General features: G+C 39.6%; 1 protein-coding gene across 1 annotated transcript in view; it reads left to right on the top strand.

The window, feature by feature from the left end:
• Nucleotides 1-18,999, top strand: part of COL25A1 (collagen type XXV alpha 1 chain) — a 348,081-nt gene extending 329,082 nt beyond the window's left edge. Inside the window, exons 36-41 of the mRNA XM_068136899.1 lie at nt 2,664-2,717; nt 4,359-4,385; nt 5,136-5,189; nt 8,525-8,611; nt 11,427-11,465; nt 13,154-18,999. Of these exons, the coding sequence (XP_067993000.1) occupies nt 2,664-2,717; nt 4,359-4,385; nt 5,136-5,189; nt 8,525-8,611; nt 11,427-11,465; nt 13,154-13,189 (297 nt within the window). The 3' untranslated portion in view covers nt 13,190-18,999. The remainder of the gene's footprint in view (nt 1-2,663; nt 2,718-4,358; nt 4,386-5,135; nt 5,190-8,524; nt 8,612-11,426; nt 11,466-13,153) is intronic.

The raw sequence follows: 18,999 nt of genomic DNA, 5'->3' as shown, positions 1-18,999 counted from the left end.
ATACATAGCATATTCTTACATAGCAGATGATTTCCTAGACTGACGCATGCAGTATCTTTATGTCTACCATATGCTCAGCAACATTACAGGCCTGTCTTGAGACTTGCTACAGCCATCTTTGCTGCTGAAGGTTTAAACAAACAACAAAAGACACTTAACTAGTCTTGACATACTTCAAGTACTGATCAAACAGTTTTGTGGCTGTTGCTTACATAGGTCAGCATGTTAGTTTCTTCTTGGCAGAAAGTTTGCCTTAAAGCTGCAAGGGATTTACTGTTTTGAAAATCAGATGTTACTGCCCAATCCCTCCTATTGTATTGCAAGGGCATCCAGCCCAAGTGCTGCTCAGAAATGGCTGGAGCTCAACAGAATCCAGAAAGATCAGGCATGACACATCTAATCACCACTAGAATGAAGTTCAGTATACAGTGACCACCCCTGTAAAAATATGAAGTATCTAAACCAGATCAAATGTCAGTTACTCTCCTTACTATTCAACAAACCCCTTACTATTCAACAACAGGTTCAGGCTCAGTTTATTCTGGTGCCTAGGTCTTGTATTATCCAGTCAATAGGACTGAGGCTTAGACCTTTGCTAAGGGACATGGCTGTGGGGGTGATCACCACTATTAAGGAGGTACACATCTACATCCCTTTTAATAACAGAGTAATGGATTGGTAATGACTAGTAAACCCTCAGGTTTTGTAGAGGATCTTGTACACAGAATTATCTCAAGAGCTTAAGGGCAGCAATTTCTAGGATGAAACACAGCACTTCTGTATGCCAGGAGCCTTGCATGAAGCCTTGCATTAGGCTGTGTTAAGGAGAGGAGGTGAAGAAGGGATCCAAATATCCCAATGTAACAAATCCAGAGTATGAGCTTTGAAAACTGGAGGTAGCCAGGGATGGTTTTTCTGATCTCATCAAGATGCTGAGCAGTTTAGTTCTCTCAAGAGAATATGACTTTTTCTGATGGTCTTTATTTAGAAGAAAGAGCACCACAGACTGAAACAGAACTGCTGCCTGCACCTACTTACCAGCCCTGCCTCCCTAGCAAGCTCACAGAGAGCTGTGCTGACAGTTACAGGGACTATGTTGCCTGACTCAGGAAGTTTAACTCTGGATCAGTCTTGAGGAAGAACATATGGAGAGTAAGGGATGACTGCCGCTGTTAACCTAAAATTTGCTGCCTTGAAATTTTAATTAATTTGTAAAAGTTTGCTCTATATTAAGCTACCAAAATTCTTTTGGTAGCATCCCTCTAGAAACAAGTAATTTTTCTGTGGATTTTAATGCAGGATGAAATCAGCCTTATGGAGTAATCTCTGTACTTGCTTGCTTTGCACATTAATATAGTTTTGGTTTAATAAACCGTGGTATTTGCATCACTAATCTAGAATCCAATAGAGCATTTATAAACACAGAACAGCACATGGGAAAATTTTCACAGTGTCCCCATTAATAGCATTGCCTGCTTAAATGCAAACTGTGACTGACAGACACATTGGGTTTGCTTGTCACTGTGTCACACCTGTGCCGCTGTGCTAGAGCTTGGTGCTGTATTTCCTCAGTTTTCATTAAAACATTGGATTTTTACTGAGCATGAAGTTGTAGCTGTTAAAAGCTTCAAACTGAAATTGGTGCAAGTCCAGTTTGAAACATATTTTTCAGGTACTAGTTGATTTTGAACCAAATATGATTGGCCATTGGAATGGGCTGCCCAGGGAGGTGGTAGAGTCACTCTCACTGTAGGTGTTTAGGAAGAGACTGGATGGGGCACTGGGTGCCATGGTTTAGTTGATTAGCTGGTGTTGGATGATAGGTTGGACTCAATGATCTCAAAGGCCTGCATCAGGAACAGTATGGCCAGCAGTAGCAGGGAGGTCATTCTGCCCCTGTACACTGCACTGGTTAGGCCACACCTCAAGTACTGTGTCCAGTTCTGGGCCCCTCAGTTTAGGAAGGATGTTGACTTGCTGGAACATGTCCAGAGAAGGGCAACAAAGTTGGTGAGGGGTTTGGAACACAAGCCCTATGAGGAGAGACTGAGGGAGCTGGGGTTGCTTAGCCTGGAGAAGAGGAGACTCAGGGGTGACCTTATTGCTGTCTACAACTACCTGAAGGGAGGTTGTAGACAGGCAGAGGTTGGTCTCTTCTCCCAGGCAAGCAGCACCAGAACAAGAGGACACAGTCTCAGGCTGCACCAGGGGAGGTTTAGGCTGGAGGTTAGGAGGAAGTTTTACACACAGAGAGTGATTGCCCATTGGAATGGGCTGCCCGAGGAGGTGGTGGAGTCACCATCACTGGAGGTGTTCAGGGGGAGACTTGACAGGGTGCTTGGTTGTATGGTTTAGTTGGTTGGGTGGTGTTGGATGATAGGTTGGACGCGATGATCTTGAAGGTCTCTTCCAACCTATTCTATTCTATTCTATTCTATTCTATTCTATTCTATTCTATTCTATTCTACTCTACTCTACTCTACTCTACTCTACTCTACTCTACTCTACTCTACTCTATTCTATTCTATATGCCTGAAAAGTAGTTGGATGGTTTTTAACTCAAAATATTTAAGAATGCATAAACTTTAACCTAAAGCACTTGGTATGGATCCTTTCTAAGACAGACAGTGGTTTTGCTTGTTTGTTCTGTAATCTTTTCTCAGGGTGAAAAGGGAACTGTAGGTGACCCTGGACCCAGAGGACCATACGGCTTGCCTGTAAGTTGCACAGTTTGTACACATTGTGCTTTTCATCACCCCTTGATTAAATTTTAGTGCTTTAGGACTGCTTTTCACCTTGCAATATGACCATTTGGAAAAGGCAAAGACAGGTTACAGTCCCTGACAGCGCAAGGTCACTGGTTTGTATCTCCTACTTAGATTTTTCCTTGTGTACATGGTCATGCAAAAGTGGTGAAACAGACCTGACAAGAACCATAAGAGAGAGGAAATGCAGAATGCAAGTGCTCCTGTTTCCACAGCCTGTGGCTGTCAGCTGTCTAGGGACCATGCCAAAGTAACAGAAGTCCAGGATGGACTCTGGAAAGCTGTGATTTTCTTACTGTCAATAGATGCTTGGTTTTCCATGCTGTGAGGCTACTCACCATTATATTTTTGTTTCATTTGACACTTCAGAGACCTATTTTGTTTTCATTTCCATACTGTGTGCTTAGAAGCAATTCAAAAGTTCACTGTTGATCGTTCATAGGTGGAGATAGTATGCTTTAAATCAGCCATTTAAATTATCTCATTCATTTCTAAAGAAGGGCAATAAAGATGATGAAGGTTTTAGAGAACAAGTCTTATGAGGAGTGGCTGAGGGAACTGGGACTGTTTCGTCTGGGCTGAGGAGGGAGACCTTATCGCTCTCTACAACTATCTGAAAGGAGGATGTAGAGAGATGGGTGTTGGTCTGATCAACAAAGTAACAAGTGGTAGGACAAGAGGAAATGGCCTCAAGTTTCACCAAGGGAAGTTTAGGGTGGATATTAGGAAGAATTTCTTCACTGAAAGGGTTATCAGGCATTAGAACATCTTGCCCAGGGAGGTGGTGGAGTCCCCATCCCTGGAGGTATTTAAGAGTTGTGTAGATGTATGGGATATGGTTTAATCAAGGACTTGTCAGTGTTAGGCAATGACTTAAAGCTCTTTTCTAATCTAGGCAATTCTGTGATTCTGTAAAATATGAGTGAGAACTTCCTTTGTCCTAACATGAATAGCCCAAATAACATCAGCTGACTTGGCTAATGCCTGGGTCAGGTGTGTACGTAAACACATTTGTTCTGCACTTTGACAGAAACAAAGCTGAGTGAATGTGCTTGGCCAGGCGCAACCAGCTTCTGCAAGAGACTTGCAATGTTTCCATACCCTCTCCAGTCTAATCTAATTTAAGATGGAATACAGAATTGTGGTTTAATTGGATTCATTTAATGAAATCAGGAGTCAGGAACTACTGGCAGTTTTCAAGCTCCATGGAGTGTTGAGTGAGCTTGGAGCAAACATTTATCCAAGGGTCACTTTGCAAGTTCCATTTAAAAAAACCCAAACACTCCAATTCCTGTTTCCCTTTCCTGGCCACTAAAACTGGAAAATTCTAGGCTTTTCCATACTGTGTTTGTAGCTTGCTCCTGGAATCTGTACACAAGAAAATTTTACAGTCAAGCAAAATTTTACAGTCAAGTTATCAGTTCCTGGAAATGTCCAACACTGACAGAAATGTCCTTCACTAGTGGCAGTGCTGTATATACAGCCTTAGCAATGTGGGGTGCCACCAGAGAGAGGGAGCACAGATGCTGGGCATCAGAGCAGCTGTTGGTGTCACTTAGGGACACTAATGTAGCTTATATGGTTCTTTGGCAGGGCAAAGATGGCGAGCCTGGCCTTGATGTAAGTAATATGTCTGACCAATACACTCTTAATGGTAGGTAAGCATCTTTCAAGGAGTAGTTTACTGAGTGTAACACCTTTGTTTCCATTTAGTGTGCATGCAGTGCAGACAGAGAGCCTGACAAATGCTGCTTTTGCTCTTTCTCTATGATAAAGAGGACAAAGATTATGCAATACACAGCCCTTATCAACAGACTCCACCAGACAGAGTGCTTAGTAATACAGCTAGTTGGTCCTTTGAAAGTCAATGGGCTGAAAAATTGCACTTGGTAAGAAAATACTCAGACTAGTTGTAGGAGAACAAGGAGTCACTAACATTTCATTATGTAAATTTATCCCAATTAGAGAAGAATTCCATAATCTCTTTGGGGTACATTCCAAAATATAGGCTCTTTCTTTGGCATGCTAAGACTTCCTGAATGTCTTTTCCTCTGCTCCTACATCAAAATCTCTAACTTGGAGGAGTCTTTTCCAGAATATAAATATGCTATATAGCATGGACTCTTGCCATTTTGAGTGATATGATTTCTTTCCATTGCTGGCAAAATGACTCTACTGAACCCCTTTGACTGGTTTGTCTCCCAAGCTCTTGCCTGCATGCATGTGTGCACACATAACACACATGTACATAGAAAGCATGTGCTAAAATTATCCTTTTTTTATACATATATATATTTTCCAAGAGTGTTTGAAAGCTTAACCTGCATGTGAATAAAAGTCGACCTGTCTTTGTCCATTTTGTTTTTATAGGGTTTCCCTGGTCCTCGTGGAGAAAAGGGTGATATAGGAGAAAAGGGAGAAAAGGTGACCACAGTGTTATTAACTGTTGATTGATGCCTCAGCCTAGTCAGTTCTGCTGTCTTTATGCTATAGATTGTCCCATTCAACCTATGCTATAGATTGTCCCATTCAACCTTAACTTTCTTTTCACTGTGTGCCAAAAGGCAGGTCACAGATACATACAAAGCCAAATCCTGAAAATCCATGGAAATGTATGCATAGAACTAGTAATATCAGCATGTCCCAAAGCACAGCTTGGTTTTAGGCTCATTGTTCCCCAATCCATCCTATGCCTCTTGAAAATCTCTGCCAGCTTGAAGTGTTTAATGCAGACATGGCCGAAACATGTCATTGTGGCAGTAATTTCATACTGAAGACCTCAGGCTCTGTTCTTTGGCCCTATTTGCAGTGTAACTATTGATGCCAGTGTACCATGCATGGGCCACAGGACTACTTGTTCCACACCAAATGGATAACACTATACTCTCTTAGACCGAAACCGCACGAGTTCAGATCAGTGACTTTCCAGTTTAGAAACTTAATTCAAATTGCATTGCAAAACTATCCATTGTTACTAACATTCTGTTGAGAACCAGGGATGCCTGTTGTTTTTCTTTTTCATAGGCTTGCTGTGATAGGTGGGGAAGAAATCTTTACTTTTTCAGTTTGAAATTAATATTATACTGATTATTTTTATTTTAGCCTGTCAGTAGATCTGCTACAGTGAAAGCAAGTCAGTGTTTGCATTATAATATCTGTGTAACTTGGCTGTAAAAATAATGTTTTTCAAAGCGTTCTAGATGTAATCACTTTTATACAATTAGAGTCCAGGAGCACTCAGCATGAGGCAGGTTTGTAAAACTGATTTTTGTATTTTTGAGTTGTGTGAGTGGGGAAAAAAAATCCTTTTAAAAAAGAATAGCTTTAAACAAAAGGTGTTTGTTGATCCAAAATGTGCAGTTGTGCCTCTTGTTATAAATATTGACCAGGGAGTGTGATGAATCACAGCAGTGGCTGGAAAGCCATCATCCTTTTCCATCTGCACTCTGAATTGATGAAAACTTGTGCACGTGAGGTTTGGAGGATCTTCAGACCATAGTGGTATTAAGGAAGCACCACAAGTTTGTATTCCTCTAGGCATTGAGGAAGGGCAGGAAGGAATTTTTTTAATCTCCATCAGTTGTAGATTCTCTGTAGTTTCTGTGAATCTCAATGATTCACAGGGCAAAGAGGGGGAAGATTAAGAGCCAGGAACTCAGTGTATGGAAATAGTAATAAAGTACTCAGGACACCCAGAGTGTTCTCTACACAGATAACAGCTGCATTGGTTTGAATCAGATCATAGGTTTGCTCCTGCAAAATTGGGAGTTTAAGTAGTTATCTACTGACTTGTAGCACAACTAGCCAAAAAAATACAAGTCTGAAGGTATGTCATGCCCTGTGCTTACATACACTCACAGCAAATACACTGGTGCTGCATCAAGCATAAATAACACCAGATTTGACCTTGAAACTGTTGGGCTTCTGTGCCACGCAGTTCTGTTTGTAGGTCTTAGATGAAAACTCAGCCAACTTGCAGTTCTTCACTTGTGGGCAATTATTTTACGTCACAATCTCAGAATTTGGTGAAGGAGGGTAATGTTTGGGTTACTGTTCTCCTAAACATTATCCTGCGACTTTTTGGCACACGGAAAAGATAGACGAGAAGCTTTGCTGCCGTCATGTTGTGAGTGCAGTATGTTTTGGTCATGGAAAAGACTTTTTCATTTGAATGTGCCAGGTGTGCTATGGCAGTAAATCAATAACATGATTTTCTTCCTTTTTTATTTTTTAATTTGTTCAAATATGATATAGCTAATTATTTTTTAATTGTGTATAAATGTTTTGGTTTGTTTTGCTTTTTTCCTCTTCTTAATGGGTTAAGTCTTTCCGTGCTGGTGTGGAACTAGTTAAATGTCTATTTACTATGCTTGATCAAATTCTGTTTGCCTTTCCAAAGGGGCATTCCTTCCTTCTCCTTCTACCTTCATTCCTTACATTTCCTCTGTCTTTTTTACCCTTTTCCTCACAAATTAAATCCTCCCAATAGCCACAACCTTGCTTGCTGGATCTCCAATGTCATACTAATTTTCCTATGACTATTATTCCCATTTCTTTGTGATAGTCCTGATTTACTCATCCTTCCTATCCCATTTTTTTTGCAATCCTAGTCCAATTACTTTTTTTAACCTTTTTTGATTCTTGTGATATTGAGAGCAAACCTGAAACTCATTTACCATTGTGATCACTGGTGTGAAATCAATTATAAAATGAACTCTCTAAACATCTTATACTGCTTGAAGGTGAGGTCACCTTTGCAGGTAGCTTTACTGACAAGAGTAGTTCATTTCCATGAGTAATTACAGCATTTGGAGCTTAATGTTTATAAAGAAATCTTAGTGTGAAATCAAAGGACTCCATTTTGGTAAAATAAGTAGACAAAATGATGCCTGCAGTAGAGAGAACATTTATGTGACAGGGTGTTTAAATCTAATTATCTCTTCTGATTACTTTATGGTACCAAGGCATAATGAAATCATTGAAAGTGTCATAGCACCTCTCCATCAAGCAGTTTGAATGTTTTGATTCCTACAACAGGGTTTGAAATGGTCATGTTATTTTTGGAGCATCAGGAGTGGATCCTTAGTGATGTCTGTGGGTTTCTATGGCCACTGCTTAGCACAGGATCTGTCCTAAACTCATACCAGAGTGCAGAGCCTGTTCAGCAAATGATGCTCTGGGCCAGGTTCACCCTTGATGTGACACCATGGAAGCTGTTAGAATTTAGCCAGAGGCTGTTAGAATTTAGCCAGAGACTGGTCACCCCACAAAACACCTATGCCACAGGTCTTTCTTCAGATGGACTATGCTGATGTGCTCTGCTCCAGTAAAGTTACTTCCAACTAGTGATGAATCTTCTAGGGACGCTGACAAACTGAACTTAGTGTGCATGTGCACTTCAGCACCATCACTTAGAACAAATAGGAGACCTCTCATTTCAGACTCTGGATTAGGGGGATCTGCAGATTTGCCTGTCTCAAGAAATCAATTATTTCAAGCCCTGTTCTAGAATTCAAAACATTCATAATACTGATGTGAAATACCAACATTAATACCAACTGATTGCAGTTCTTGCTTGTGATCATATAATTTATTTTTCCACATAATGCACCATCCAAACCAGAACACAGTGGTAAGTGTCCTTTCAGCTCTCCATTGGCTTAAAAAGAAAAACCCAAACTTTTAAATCAACCTTTCTTTAATTATTTTTTTTTTCCAAAAGAATGAAACCTGTTTTATCCAAACCATTGTATCCACAGGGGGAAAAGGGAAAGAAAGGCAAAAAGGGGCCTAAAGGGGAGAAAGGAGAACAGGGTGCTCCTGGATTAGATGCACCTTGCCCGTTGGTACGTCTCACTTGTGTATTGGACAATCAGTTGTCCTGCAGTAGACTGATGGAATAAGAAATGAGGGAAGAGGAACAAGCACCAGCTACTGTGTTACCTGTTGCCCTTAGTTAACTTGGCCTTATCTTGACTTTTAGCAAATTCTGGACCAAACTTTTTTGTCAACCTCTTGATTTGGCTAAAAGCACCAGACTTAAGAGCTTCAGGATTAATTTCCGGGATTTGGTGATGTTTTGTCTTTTTCATTCTTTTCTGCCAAATCTGTTGGAAAGGAACCAAATATGGGATGTGTCAAAGTCAGTGCCCCAGGGGTTGAAATCAGAAAAATCACAGTGCTCCACTTGCTCCTCTTGCTTCTCTATTGTCATTTATTCACTCCAGCTAAGTCAATACTGAAGGCATTTTCTTGACAGTAACGTTGCAAGTTAATCTTTACAAACAGGGATTCCGTGGAATTAAGGGGGAAAAAGGGGAGCCAGGCCAGCCTGGCCTGGATGGGCTGGATGCCCCTTGCCAATTGGTACAGTATTTCTCTTTCCTACCAACCCTGCATGCAGTTCCTTTGTTTGTAGTCAGCCATCCTCAATGTAAAGTGATGTTTTTCTGAGCTGACTTTACATTATTCATGTAACACATGCATGTGCATGAACAAATCAACTGCTTCAGTGATCTTAACCACAACAAGAGAACACATGTTTTTGTGACACCTCAAACCTAATGCTCAGCAGACTGCTCCCACATCACATGGCAATCTACAAGTTTGTGTCCTCCCACATTTTCCCTGAGAATTCTTGGTTTGCTATTTCCCTCACAAAATACCTACTGCCTTACTCACCCTGACCACAAGTCCTTGTAGAAATCCAGCACAATGTCCACTTCTAATCAAGTCTGATGACTTCCCTCTGCACTGGCTCAGTTCTTCACCCTAGCCTGTCCCAGAGCTACTTTGCACCCTGGACTTCCTTCCAAATCCCACGCAGTCTTAGGTGCATGTTTTCAGGATCTGGCCAAAATGAGAGTTGTGTACAGAACAATGTAAACAACATTTCTAAAAATCTAGTCATCGGTTTCCAGTAAGCCAAGCTGGAGCCTGATCTCCCAGACCTTACACAAGTAATATTTTTGGTGTCTGGCCTGTTCACCAAGTAGCATTCAAATAGGTCTGGAAATTAAAAGCTTTCCTGAAGTTTGTAAGAAGATAACAGTCTGCAGCCCAAACCTTTACTGTCTTTAACGTCTTCAATTGAATGACCTTACCCTTGGAACTCACCTTCCTGCAATACACACGACACTCCCCACCCTATGTTAGCATGAATTCAAATTCCCACCTATACTAAAATGCTACCCTCTCCTTTGTACCAATCTGGCAACAGTGATTTTTATTTAGTGGCAAAGTAAGTGTAAATTCTTTTCCAGTTTATTTGTTTTAATAAAAAGAAACCAAAGCAGCACAAACACATTTCCTAAAGTTGCAAAGAAGATTTTAATTCCTCGCTGTAAAATTTTATCTGCATGTTCTGATATCGTTTGGTGGCTAAGCACGGTTCTCTAAGATTCATGTTCAATGAAGTAGATTTTTTTCCTTTCAACTACAGTGCTCCTAATTTGAAGTCAGTGGATTTTAAGCATAAATACATAGTCCATTAAGATTATTCCATAGTCCATCTTGTTTGTTTCCAATTAATGGTAACCATATCTCATGTTTTGTGGGGGATAATCAAGCATGCTTTAGCAATTTAAAAGTGTTTCTCTGTATTATCACTTGTATCTGGAGATTCCCCAACAATCTTTGATGGATTAAAAATAGTCACTTCATAGGAAGCTACAAGAAAAAGCACCCAAACAGCGCTTGCTTGGCTAGTCAATGTGCAAGCATACGCAAACATTCTCATTCACCACTATCTCCATGTGTAAATTGATGTAAAAAAGTATTGTTTATTCTATATTCTAAAACATGTCAAGGCTTGATCCTTTTTTTTTTTTCTTTGCTTGTATATAAGATGGTTACATGATCCATGCCCCTAACTCTAAGTATATAACTCTGGATAAGCCCCTATAGCCATGTAAGTTGGAATTAGCACCATGAAAATCAGTATGGCTGTAGTCGAAAGTTGTCTCTGATCTCCCTGGATGCATGGAGATACATGAAAGTAGGGTGGTGACAGAAAAGAAATCGAGTCTCACAAACACATGAAGAGATTACATATATTACATTGGCCGTACTGTCCAAGCCATGAAATAGTGCTGCTGTACTCTCCTGCTCCCAGCACTGATGTTTTCTTCCTCTGTGTCACTTGAGGTATGTTCAGGCCATGTGATTTTGCTGCTAAAAATGGAAATGACCAGAAAAGATTCTTCTCACATTTGAGTCTTGTTATCATTGGGTTAACCGTGTACTAGGCACCCATAAAACACAATACTCTCCAGATAGAAGTAATAATGTTTTTTTGCTTGTTAGTCTTGTACATTCAGCTACAGATTGTTGCAACAGATTATATTTAAAGTAATATGCAGCCCAAGCTCTAACAGCAATAAGAAATTGATTAAGATGTTCTAATGGTTTAGGGAAGAAAAATCTTTATCTCAGGTGCACATGTATATATACAGTGTAAACCTTCTATCCTTTGGCTTTTTCTTCACTTTAAGGAGAGGAAATAAGTTAGGAACTAATATCTGCTTATTGGATATAAAGTCAGAGTTCCTTCAGCTATTCTAGCAGATATTGATGGAAGATGTTATCCTTTCAAACCTAACTATGTATTCTTTTTTTGTTGTTTTTCTTTTAATTCCTTCTTCCTCCCCTCCCCTTGAAAAGGGTCCCGATGGATTACCAATGCCTGGCTGCTGGCAAAAGGTAGGACAGGCAGAGCTTTTTGTTTTCAGAGGCAGTATATCCTTGGCACACAGAGATGCCTGTCATAGCCATAATCCTCAATAAAAGAACTGGAGCACTTTCCCTGTGGAGACAGGCTGTGAGAGTTGGAGCTGTTCAGTGTGGAGAAAAGGCAGCTCTGGGGAGATCTTGCAGTGGCCTCCCAATACCTGAAAGGGGCCTACAGGAAAGCTGGGAAGGGACTTTTTACAAGGACTTGTAGTCATAGGATGAGAGGCAACAGCTTTAAGCTTGAGGAGGGCAGATTTAGACTAGATATTAGGAAGAAAATCTTTACAGTGAGACAATGGAACAGGTTTCATAAGGAGGTCATAGATGTTCCCTCTACGGAGGGGTTCAAAGCCAGGTTGGATGAGGCTTTGAGCAACTTATTTTAGTTGAAGGTGTCCCTGCCTATGGCAAAGGGGTTGGAACTAGATGATCTCTAAGGTTGTTTCTAACCTAAACCATTCTATGAATGGTTTAGAGTTGCTTAGACAGGTGAGTGCAACAATGCAAAGCAAGATCTCTCCTATCATGCCATACCTTGGTATGATGAGGTTGTAATTTATATAGAAAGCAGAAGCAGTTGGTTTGGAAAGTCCAAGATTTTTCCCTTTATATGAAAACTCACACATTCTTTGATTTCTATGCAGTATCACTGCTTCCTATTCTTTATAGCTTATGGGCAGTAATTTTTAATCAAATATTTTTATTAATCTATTATGGTATTGTTTTTCTGGGATACCTAGAAGAACAATGCATCCTGCTTAAACCTTCACCTTACCTATATATTCCTCATTGCATTCTCCTGGTTGTTATGTCACATGCTGATGTTAACTGGCAATGTTATCTTAGTAAAGATTTAATCTAGGCAGTGCTGAATAATGTGGGTGGAGAAATACTGGTGTATAATCCATTAGAAAGCAAAGGATAAGTGAAATCCTAGGTACATTTAACACTGAATAATATCTGGTGCCCAGGAGATAACTGTCTGTATTTGCAACTCAATGTATTTAGGGCTAGAAATCTGAAATATTTATCTACTAATTTGATTAATCTGTGTGTCTCTTTTTGTCTCTGCAGTGATGAATCTAACCTTACAAGCATGAAGTTGTGTATATAGTGCTCCACTTTTTGTATTTATAGTTGAAAACTGAAAATTTGATTTTACAAGTCTGAGATATGTTTACATGTAGCTGCTTCTACTTGTTTGCAATAGTCCATGTGTACATCTTTTCTTTTTTGTTTTTCACTTACATCTGTAGTTAGGTGATATATAACTGCAGGGTAAACCTGCAAAGATTCTCTCTCTAATGAAAGAGAGCTCTCAATGCAACAATCTGATTATTTCCATAAATTCTGCTATTTTGGCTTGCGGACCCGCATGGACAACGAGTGCCATGAACTAGTTTACAAGAAATTGTGACCAAATAAAAGCAAAACATTATGAAATGTACTGTACCAGCTGCCATTGGAGTTTACTGACTTGGCTTCCATGTCCATCTTAAACACTTCACTGATCCATGCCACCATCTCTGCTTGTATGGACTAAAAGCATGAGTTTGTGTGCCAAACCTGCTTGTTGTGTGATGATGTCACGTGCTAAATGGCTGCTCACGGTGACCTTTGGTTCCAGCTTCTGAATCATTTCCTTTTGTCATCTCAAGGGAGTCACACCCTGGCTTATTGCTAAAAAGAGATAAACCAGAGGAGGATAGAAAGAGGCCTTTAATTTTTGGGGAATAGAGTTCCAGCTGCAGGTGGATGGCTTTCAGTCTTGTGGGTCACCTGGCCCCTTTGATCAAAGAGGGTCCTGCCTGTTCATCAGCATCGGTTTGCCTTGCACTGCTCACGGCCATGAAGACAATTCACAATAGGCTGTGTCAGGTCCTTAATCGAGAAAGAAAGAAGTTTGAAGACGAAACCAGACTTCTCTGTGGGTTGTTTGAAAAGGTTGCAGAGGTGCTGCAGGGATCATTTGATGGCAGATGCCGCCTGAGACCAGAAGTTTCTCAGCTTTACTCGAGGATGGACAGAGTACCTGCTCTGTGTATTGTTATCTTAGGACTGCCAGAGGAAAAAGCGTTCTTGAGGCGGGGATGGATTGGAACATCCTCTGGAGGAGGAGGAGGAGAATGGAACTGACCAGAGACGGATGTACCAGCGTGTGTTTTTTTCAGGTGATTCAGTGTAAATTACACAGAAGTAGCTGAACTTCTCTGCAGAATTTTGGAAGCTGTGGTTAATTTTGTTTCCTTTTCCGAAAACTGTTGCCATAAAGGCTGCATTTCAGCCATCTATTCAACATTTGTGACGACAACATTGAAGAAAGTACTTCACGCCACGCGATTGTCTTGTTTTCAGTATTAACAGTTTTCATTTTCAGAGTTTTTGAAGCCTTCAAGTCTGAAAAAGGAAAAGAGTTTATTTTTGTGCTTCACAGACTGATTTATTCATCGTGTTCCTTTTCTGCCATTACAGTGACCTTAATGGACATTATTACTCACAAACCATTGGAGAGAAACAAGTCTGTGTGATTGCCACTGCACACTTGTCAGCATGCTCTGGAAGATGTTGATACTTCAGCATTTCTGTTCTAATGATGAGCTTTCTAGTTTTCCGGATAAGTTTTGCTTCTCCACTGGTTTTGTTTGTTTTGGGGCTTTGTTTGTTTGTTTGTTTTGTTGTTGTTGTTTTTTGTTGGGGTTTGGTTTTTTGCTAGATAACTGCATGTTTGCAGTTTTTGCCACGAGGTACTTTTTCCAGTTTTGAGTCTTCATATGGTGCACTGTGGTTAGTTTGAGAGACTGGTTTATGAACAGTGGTGCCATATTTGGCAGATGGAAAACCTTTCTATGCCACTTCTGTTCCTAGTGTATAACAGTGTAATCACAAATGCTTTAAGCTATTTTTCAGAAGGTTGTCTTTCATATGTAGACCAAAACTGAATTAGAGGAGGACAGCCTGTCTCCATCCGTGTGCCCATCTTGCAATGCACATTTTTCCTTGCTCCATCATTTGTAGATCTTGTGAAGATGGGGCTCTGCTGTGGTTGCACTTTTTGTATTGCTTCACAATCTCGGATCAATGTAAATGCCTCTATCATGCAATCTTTCATTTTGCTAAATCTTCATTGTCTTTTTGGTATATCAGAGACAAAACCAGCTCTTCATGGGGGAAAACCTTCCACAGATTTTCAAAACTAAAAAATTAATTTAGTGGCCTGCATCTAGTAATACCTCACTAATAAACCCCAAATTCCAACACTGTGTAGATATACGTACTGAAAATATATTTGACTGCTTGATTCCATCCTTACAACAGTAAGAAACAAGAAAGTGTTCACAGATTGGAGGAAAAATGTTTTTCTTTGTTTAAATCTTCAGAGATGCAAGTATTAATCTGTTTGAGCAACCATGATTACGATAGTGAAAGCCTTTGCATGGCATAAACTGAAGTATTAATAATCAAAATGCTGCAGCAGTAATGTGAATGAGGGACTTTCCAGAAAGGGTGCAAGAGGAGCACCATGCTAGCCTTCCAACTTGCCAGTTTTTTGTCTGCTTGCATAAGAAGCAGCATCTCACAAAAAAAAAAACTTCAAAGAAGCTGAGGAGCAAGCTGCTTGCCTAACAGAAATGAGTCTTTTATACCTATGTCCTGACTTGGCATATTTGACTTTAAGTATATTCTAGATGTGAAGTTAAACATTTTTATAAAATACCCTTTGGGTATTTTATAAAACCAAAGTAGGTTTTCAAACGTCCCTCAGTGTGTTCAAATAATGCATCCAGTAGGATGTTTATTGCCCAGGTAGATGTTTCATACTGAGAGCGTTCACAAACACACCTCATTTAAGAAAGAAGCAAAAGGTGAGGAGCTATGAAGTGCAGGCTGTCATTGGCACTGCCATTCTTTTTTGAAATGTATATTTTATTTTATTTTTCAAACTCTCCTCATTTTTGTGTGCATCAGTAAAGCTAGCAGAACCTTGGTTCATGATTTCTTCTTTACAGAAAACATACTGTTAGTCAAAATTCAGTTTTCCTTTAACTCCCTGATACTGAGACCCTGCTGAAGAAACACTTAAGCACCTTCACTTACTTTCTTTTCTGTCTTGTAAAGTAACTTATTTAACTCCCACCAGGTAGGAATACTTTCCACACACACACAGAGATAATCTAACTTACCTATTTTAGCTTCTGTATTGTTTAATGTCATGAAAGATTCATTCAGTTTAAATGACCATGGGTGAACAGTAGATAAACAATCCAATTTGCCATACATAGATTTAACACTAATATTTGCATCTCCAAGACGGACTGGAAATGAAACATAGCTGTATATAGAAAAGTTGCATGCTCAGGACAAGCAGAAAAACAGCTCAGTTTAATGTTTCATGAAGAAAAGCACCCTGTGAAGACTTGCAAAATGTTTATTTTGTTTAAAAAGCAACTGGGTTTGGTGCTAGTATAACTTTTTCTTCCTTTTTATTTTCCTTTCTCTTCCTTATTTGATTGCAAAGCTACGTTTTGAACCACCTGTGTGTCGGGTGTATCTTTTAGTAGCATTCCTCCACATAGATATGATTTGTTTTGTTTAGTTTGTGACAGGAGCATAGCTCCTCTACCTGTTGTGGAAATGTGTAGTGGGATTAGTCTACGCGGTTTCCACACCCCTGGCTCTTTCGGGCGTGCTTAGTTCTTGTTTCTTTGAGAGTTTTCAATATTTCTTCCACACCAAGTTTTGTAATTATCTGTTACTGCAGTGTATTATAACCACATTGTGCAGAAGTCCTGCTACAGAAGCAGCGAGTCTTTTAAGCACTGTATGGAATATGTCTGGCATATGTGGTCCTTGTCTTCATATTCATAGAGTAGCTTTGAACACATTTTTATTTTTTCCTGAGGTAAAGCATGACATGTTAATTCATGGGAAATGAAGCAATGTATTTTTTTTGAGTTATATTTTTATTTATTGCTGATGTCGATGTCACATTCTGGTAGTGTAACGAGACAGATTGACGCTCTCCATCCAGTTGCTCATATATTGTTTTAGTCTACCATGCAAGTGGTATGAATGAGATTCAGGATGATCAAGTCAATGTCCCTGCACAAGTGTAGAGTTTGAAAAGGGATAGTTCTTAAGATTAACACACAGCATGGAAAATTAGCACTGGCTGCACTGATGGCTTCGCTTGTTGAAGTGTGCATGTGAGCATCATCACACCAGTGGAAGAGACAATGCAAGCCCACATGAGATGAGCAGAGCTTGGGTCCTTGTGGGAAGGTGGTGCTGCATGAGGCTGGGGGCCATGTCAGGAGTTGTGGTTCACATCCTAGATCTCACTGGGGCTTTGAGAAAGGTGTCCCACTGACCACCACAGAACTGGGATTGTAAACTTGGGCCCAGCCATGCCAGACTGCACTTGGCTGCGTCTCCCTTTCCTCAGCAATGAAGCATGGAGAGTGATGAACCCTTCCCTTGCAAAGTGCTTTGAGACATGCAGAAGGAGGGACCCAGGTACCGTGCTTAGTAACAAGGGGAATTTTCAACTTCAGCAGTGGGGTTTTGCCTAAGGCAGGACCACTTCAGAGTGTAAAAACTGCAGAGATATTCCCAGTCTTTTGAATGTGATGAAGATGTTCAAGTCACGCAGAAGCTGACCTTTCAATTTTCCTGGTCTCTGCTGCTTGACCACCTCAAATTACATTTTTAAATCTCTGTATTTTACCTAGTAATTAAAGACTTGCATTTTCACACTATAGACTCAGACAAAACACTGATATCTGCAACGATAATGGTGAAAAGAAAGTCTAATTTTTAGTTATTGCAGAAAAAAATTCAGTTGCAGTGTCCAGAGTGAGAACTAAGACCTGATTTCTCGATTTCTTTATTTTTCTTTTCCTTTCTGCAACTTGCTTTTATGGATCTGAATGTTGTTGTAATGTCCAGATGAAGGTTTTCTTGCACCCTCTGTTACTGAAGTATTTGACATGGTGGTTGGATTCACTCAGTGCTGTTAGAAACAAGTGCCTGCCACCATCATTTCTGCCGGAATTTGAGAAAGGTACTCCACAAAATAAGTGGAGTTTGTATTTAAGAAAAAAAAAAAAAAAGAAAAAAAGAAAAAAAAAATAGGATTTGGAGAGGTTGGGTTTGTTTCATTTTGCTTTTACAAGCATCAAATTATCAATGCTGCTTGGAAATTGAATTTTTTTCTTTGGCAAACAGGGGGCCTTAACTTAACCTGGGACCGTTAGTGTTTTACTTGTTACTATTCAGAAAAATAAGAAGGAAAAAAAAAAAAAAAAAAAAAAAAAGAAAGAAAAAACATAAAAAGAAAGAAAGAAATTGTCTGAATTTCCCAGATGCCATCGGTACTTGCACACTTTTGCTGAAGTATTACGAAGAGCTGGGTTGGTGGAAGAATGTTTTTACACGCTGTTAACGTATATGTGGATATTCTTATATTATTGTACATGTTTGGGAAAATATCACACACCTTTAAAAGTGTTATTAAGGTGTATGTATCTGACTTCCCCCCACCCCCCCTTTGGAAAATATTATCTATATTTTTATTTGTATTTTTTACTATTTTTTTTTTAAGTTCCTCTATACATGCTGTTATTTTTTGCATTGCAAACGGGGCTCATAGAGGCAGTAGAGCAGGTAAGAACACAAGGACAAGCAATCCCCAAGGAAATTTGTAAGTAATTGCAGAGGGAATCACTAGGGAAAGGATTATAATGGCTGGGTGGAGGGGAAACACACGGGTCAGTATCATTATCAATACCACAATTTATTTTTTTTTTGAGTGTCTTAGCACTGTAAATACATCACGAGACCTCTTTTGACGAGTAGTGTAAAGGATTGCAAGGTTTTAATCACCCATTTCAATTTATTCTTGCTTACCATTTTCTTGTGGCCTCTGGTCCTGACTTAATTGCACCTGGTCAAAGAGCATGCTTTTGTTTCTATTATTAAAATTCCTCCTTGTTTTTCAGTGGAAATACTGCTTAGTTTTCTTTCAGTTTTGTACTTTGGAGGGGTTTCTTTTTGTTTGTTCGTTTGTTTGTTCATTTGTTCCTTGCCTGTGAGAAGTTGATCTTCAGAATTATTTTTACACTATTTATGATTTATTTTCATAATGTAAAGAAGAAAGTGTGTAATTATTAAAATCTTAATCCAACCATTGGTGCTGATTTTGCATCGTTATAAAGCTCATGGTGCAAAAAAAAAAAACTAAGCCAAAACCCAACATAAAAATTGTTCTGGTCTGTCTGGATTGGAATATGCGTGTGTTGTGTTGTGCCAATCTGTAGTTTGAAGTCCTAGTGCAGGTTGTGTCAATCAGTATCCGCACTCACACAACAGTAAGAACTTTTGCAACATGTTCTGTTTTCATAGGGTGTGCAATAAAAAACTCCACCTTGCTCTTCCTATTCTGAATGTGTCTTTTCCCTTCAAATTCAAGTCTATTCAGTCACATTTTCTAAGCAAGCAGCAGCAC

The sequence above is a fragment of the Melanerpes formicivorus genome, unplaced genomic scaffold (genome assembly GCF_026170545.1).
Source record: "Melanerpes formicivorus ecotype bairdi unplaced genomic scaffold, bMelFor1.0.p_v2 SCAF_4, whole genome shotgun sequence".
Classification (NCBI taxonomy): domain Eukaryota; kingdom Metazoa; phylum Chordata; class Aves; order Piciformes; family Picidae; genus Melanerpes; species Melanerpes formicivorus.
Note: the sequence above shows the minus strand (reverse complement) of the source record. Positions and strands in the feature narration are given on the sequence as shown.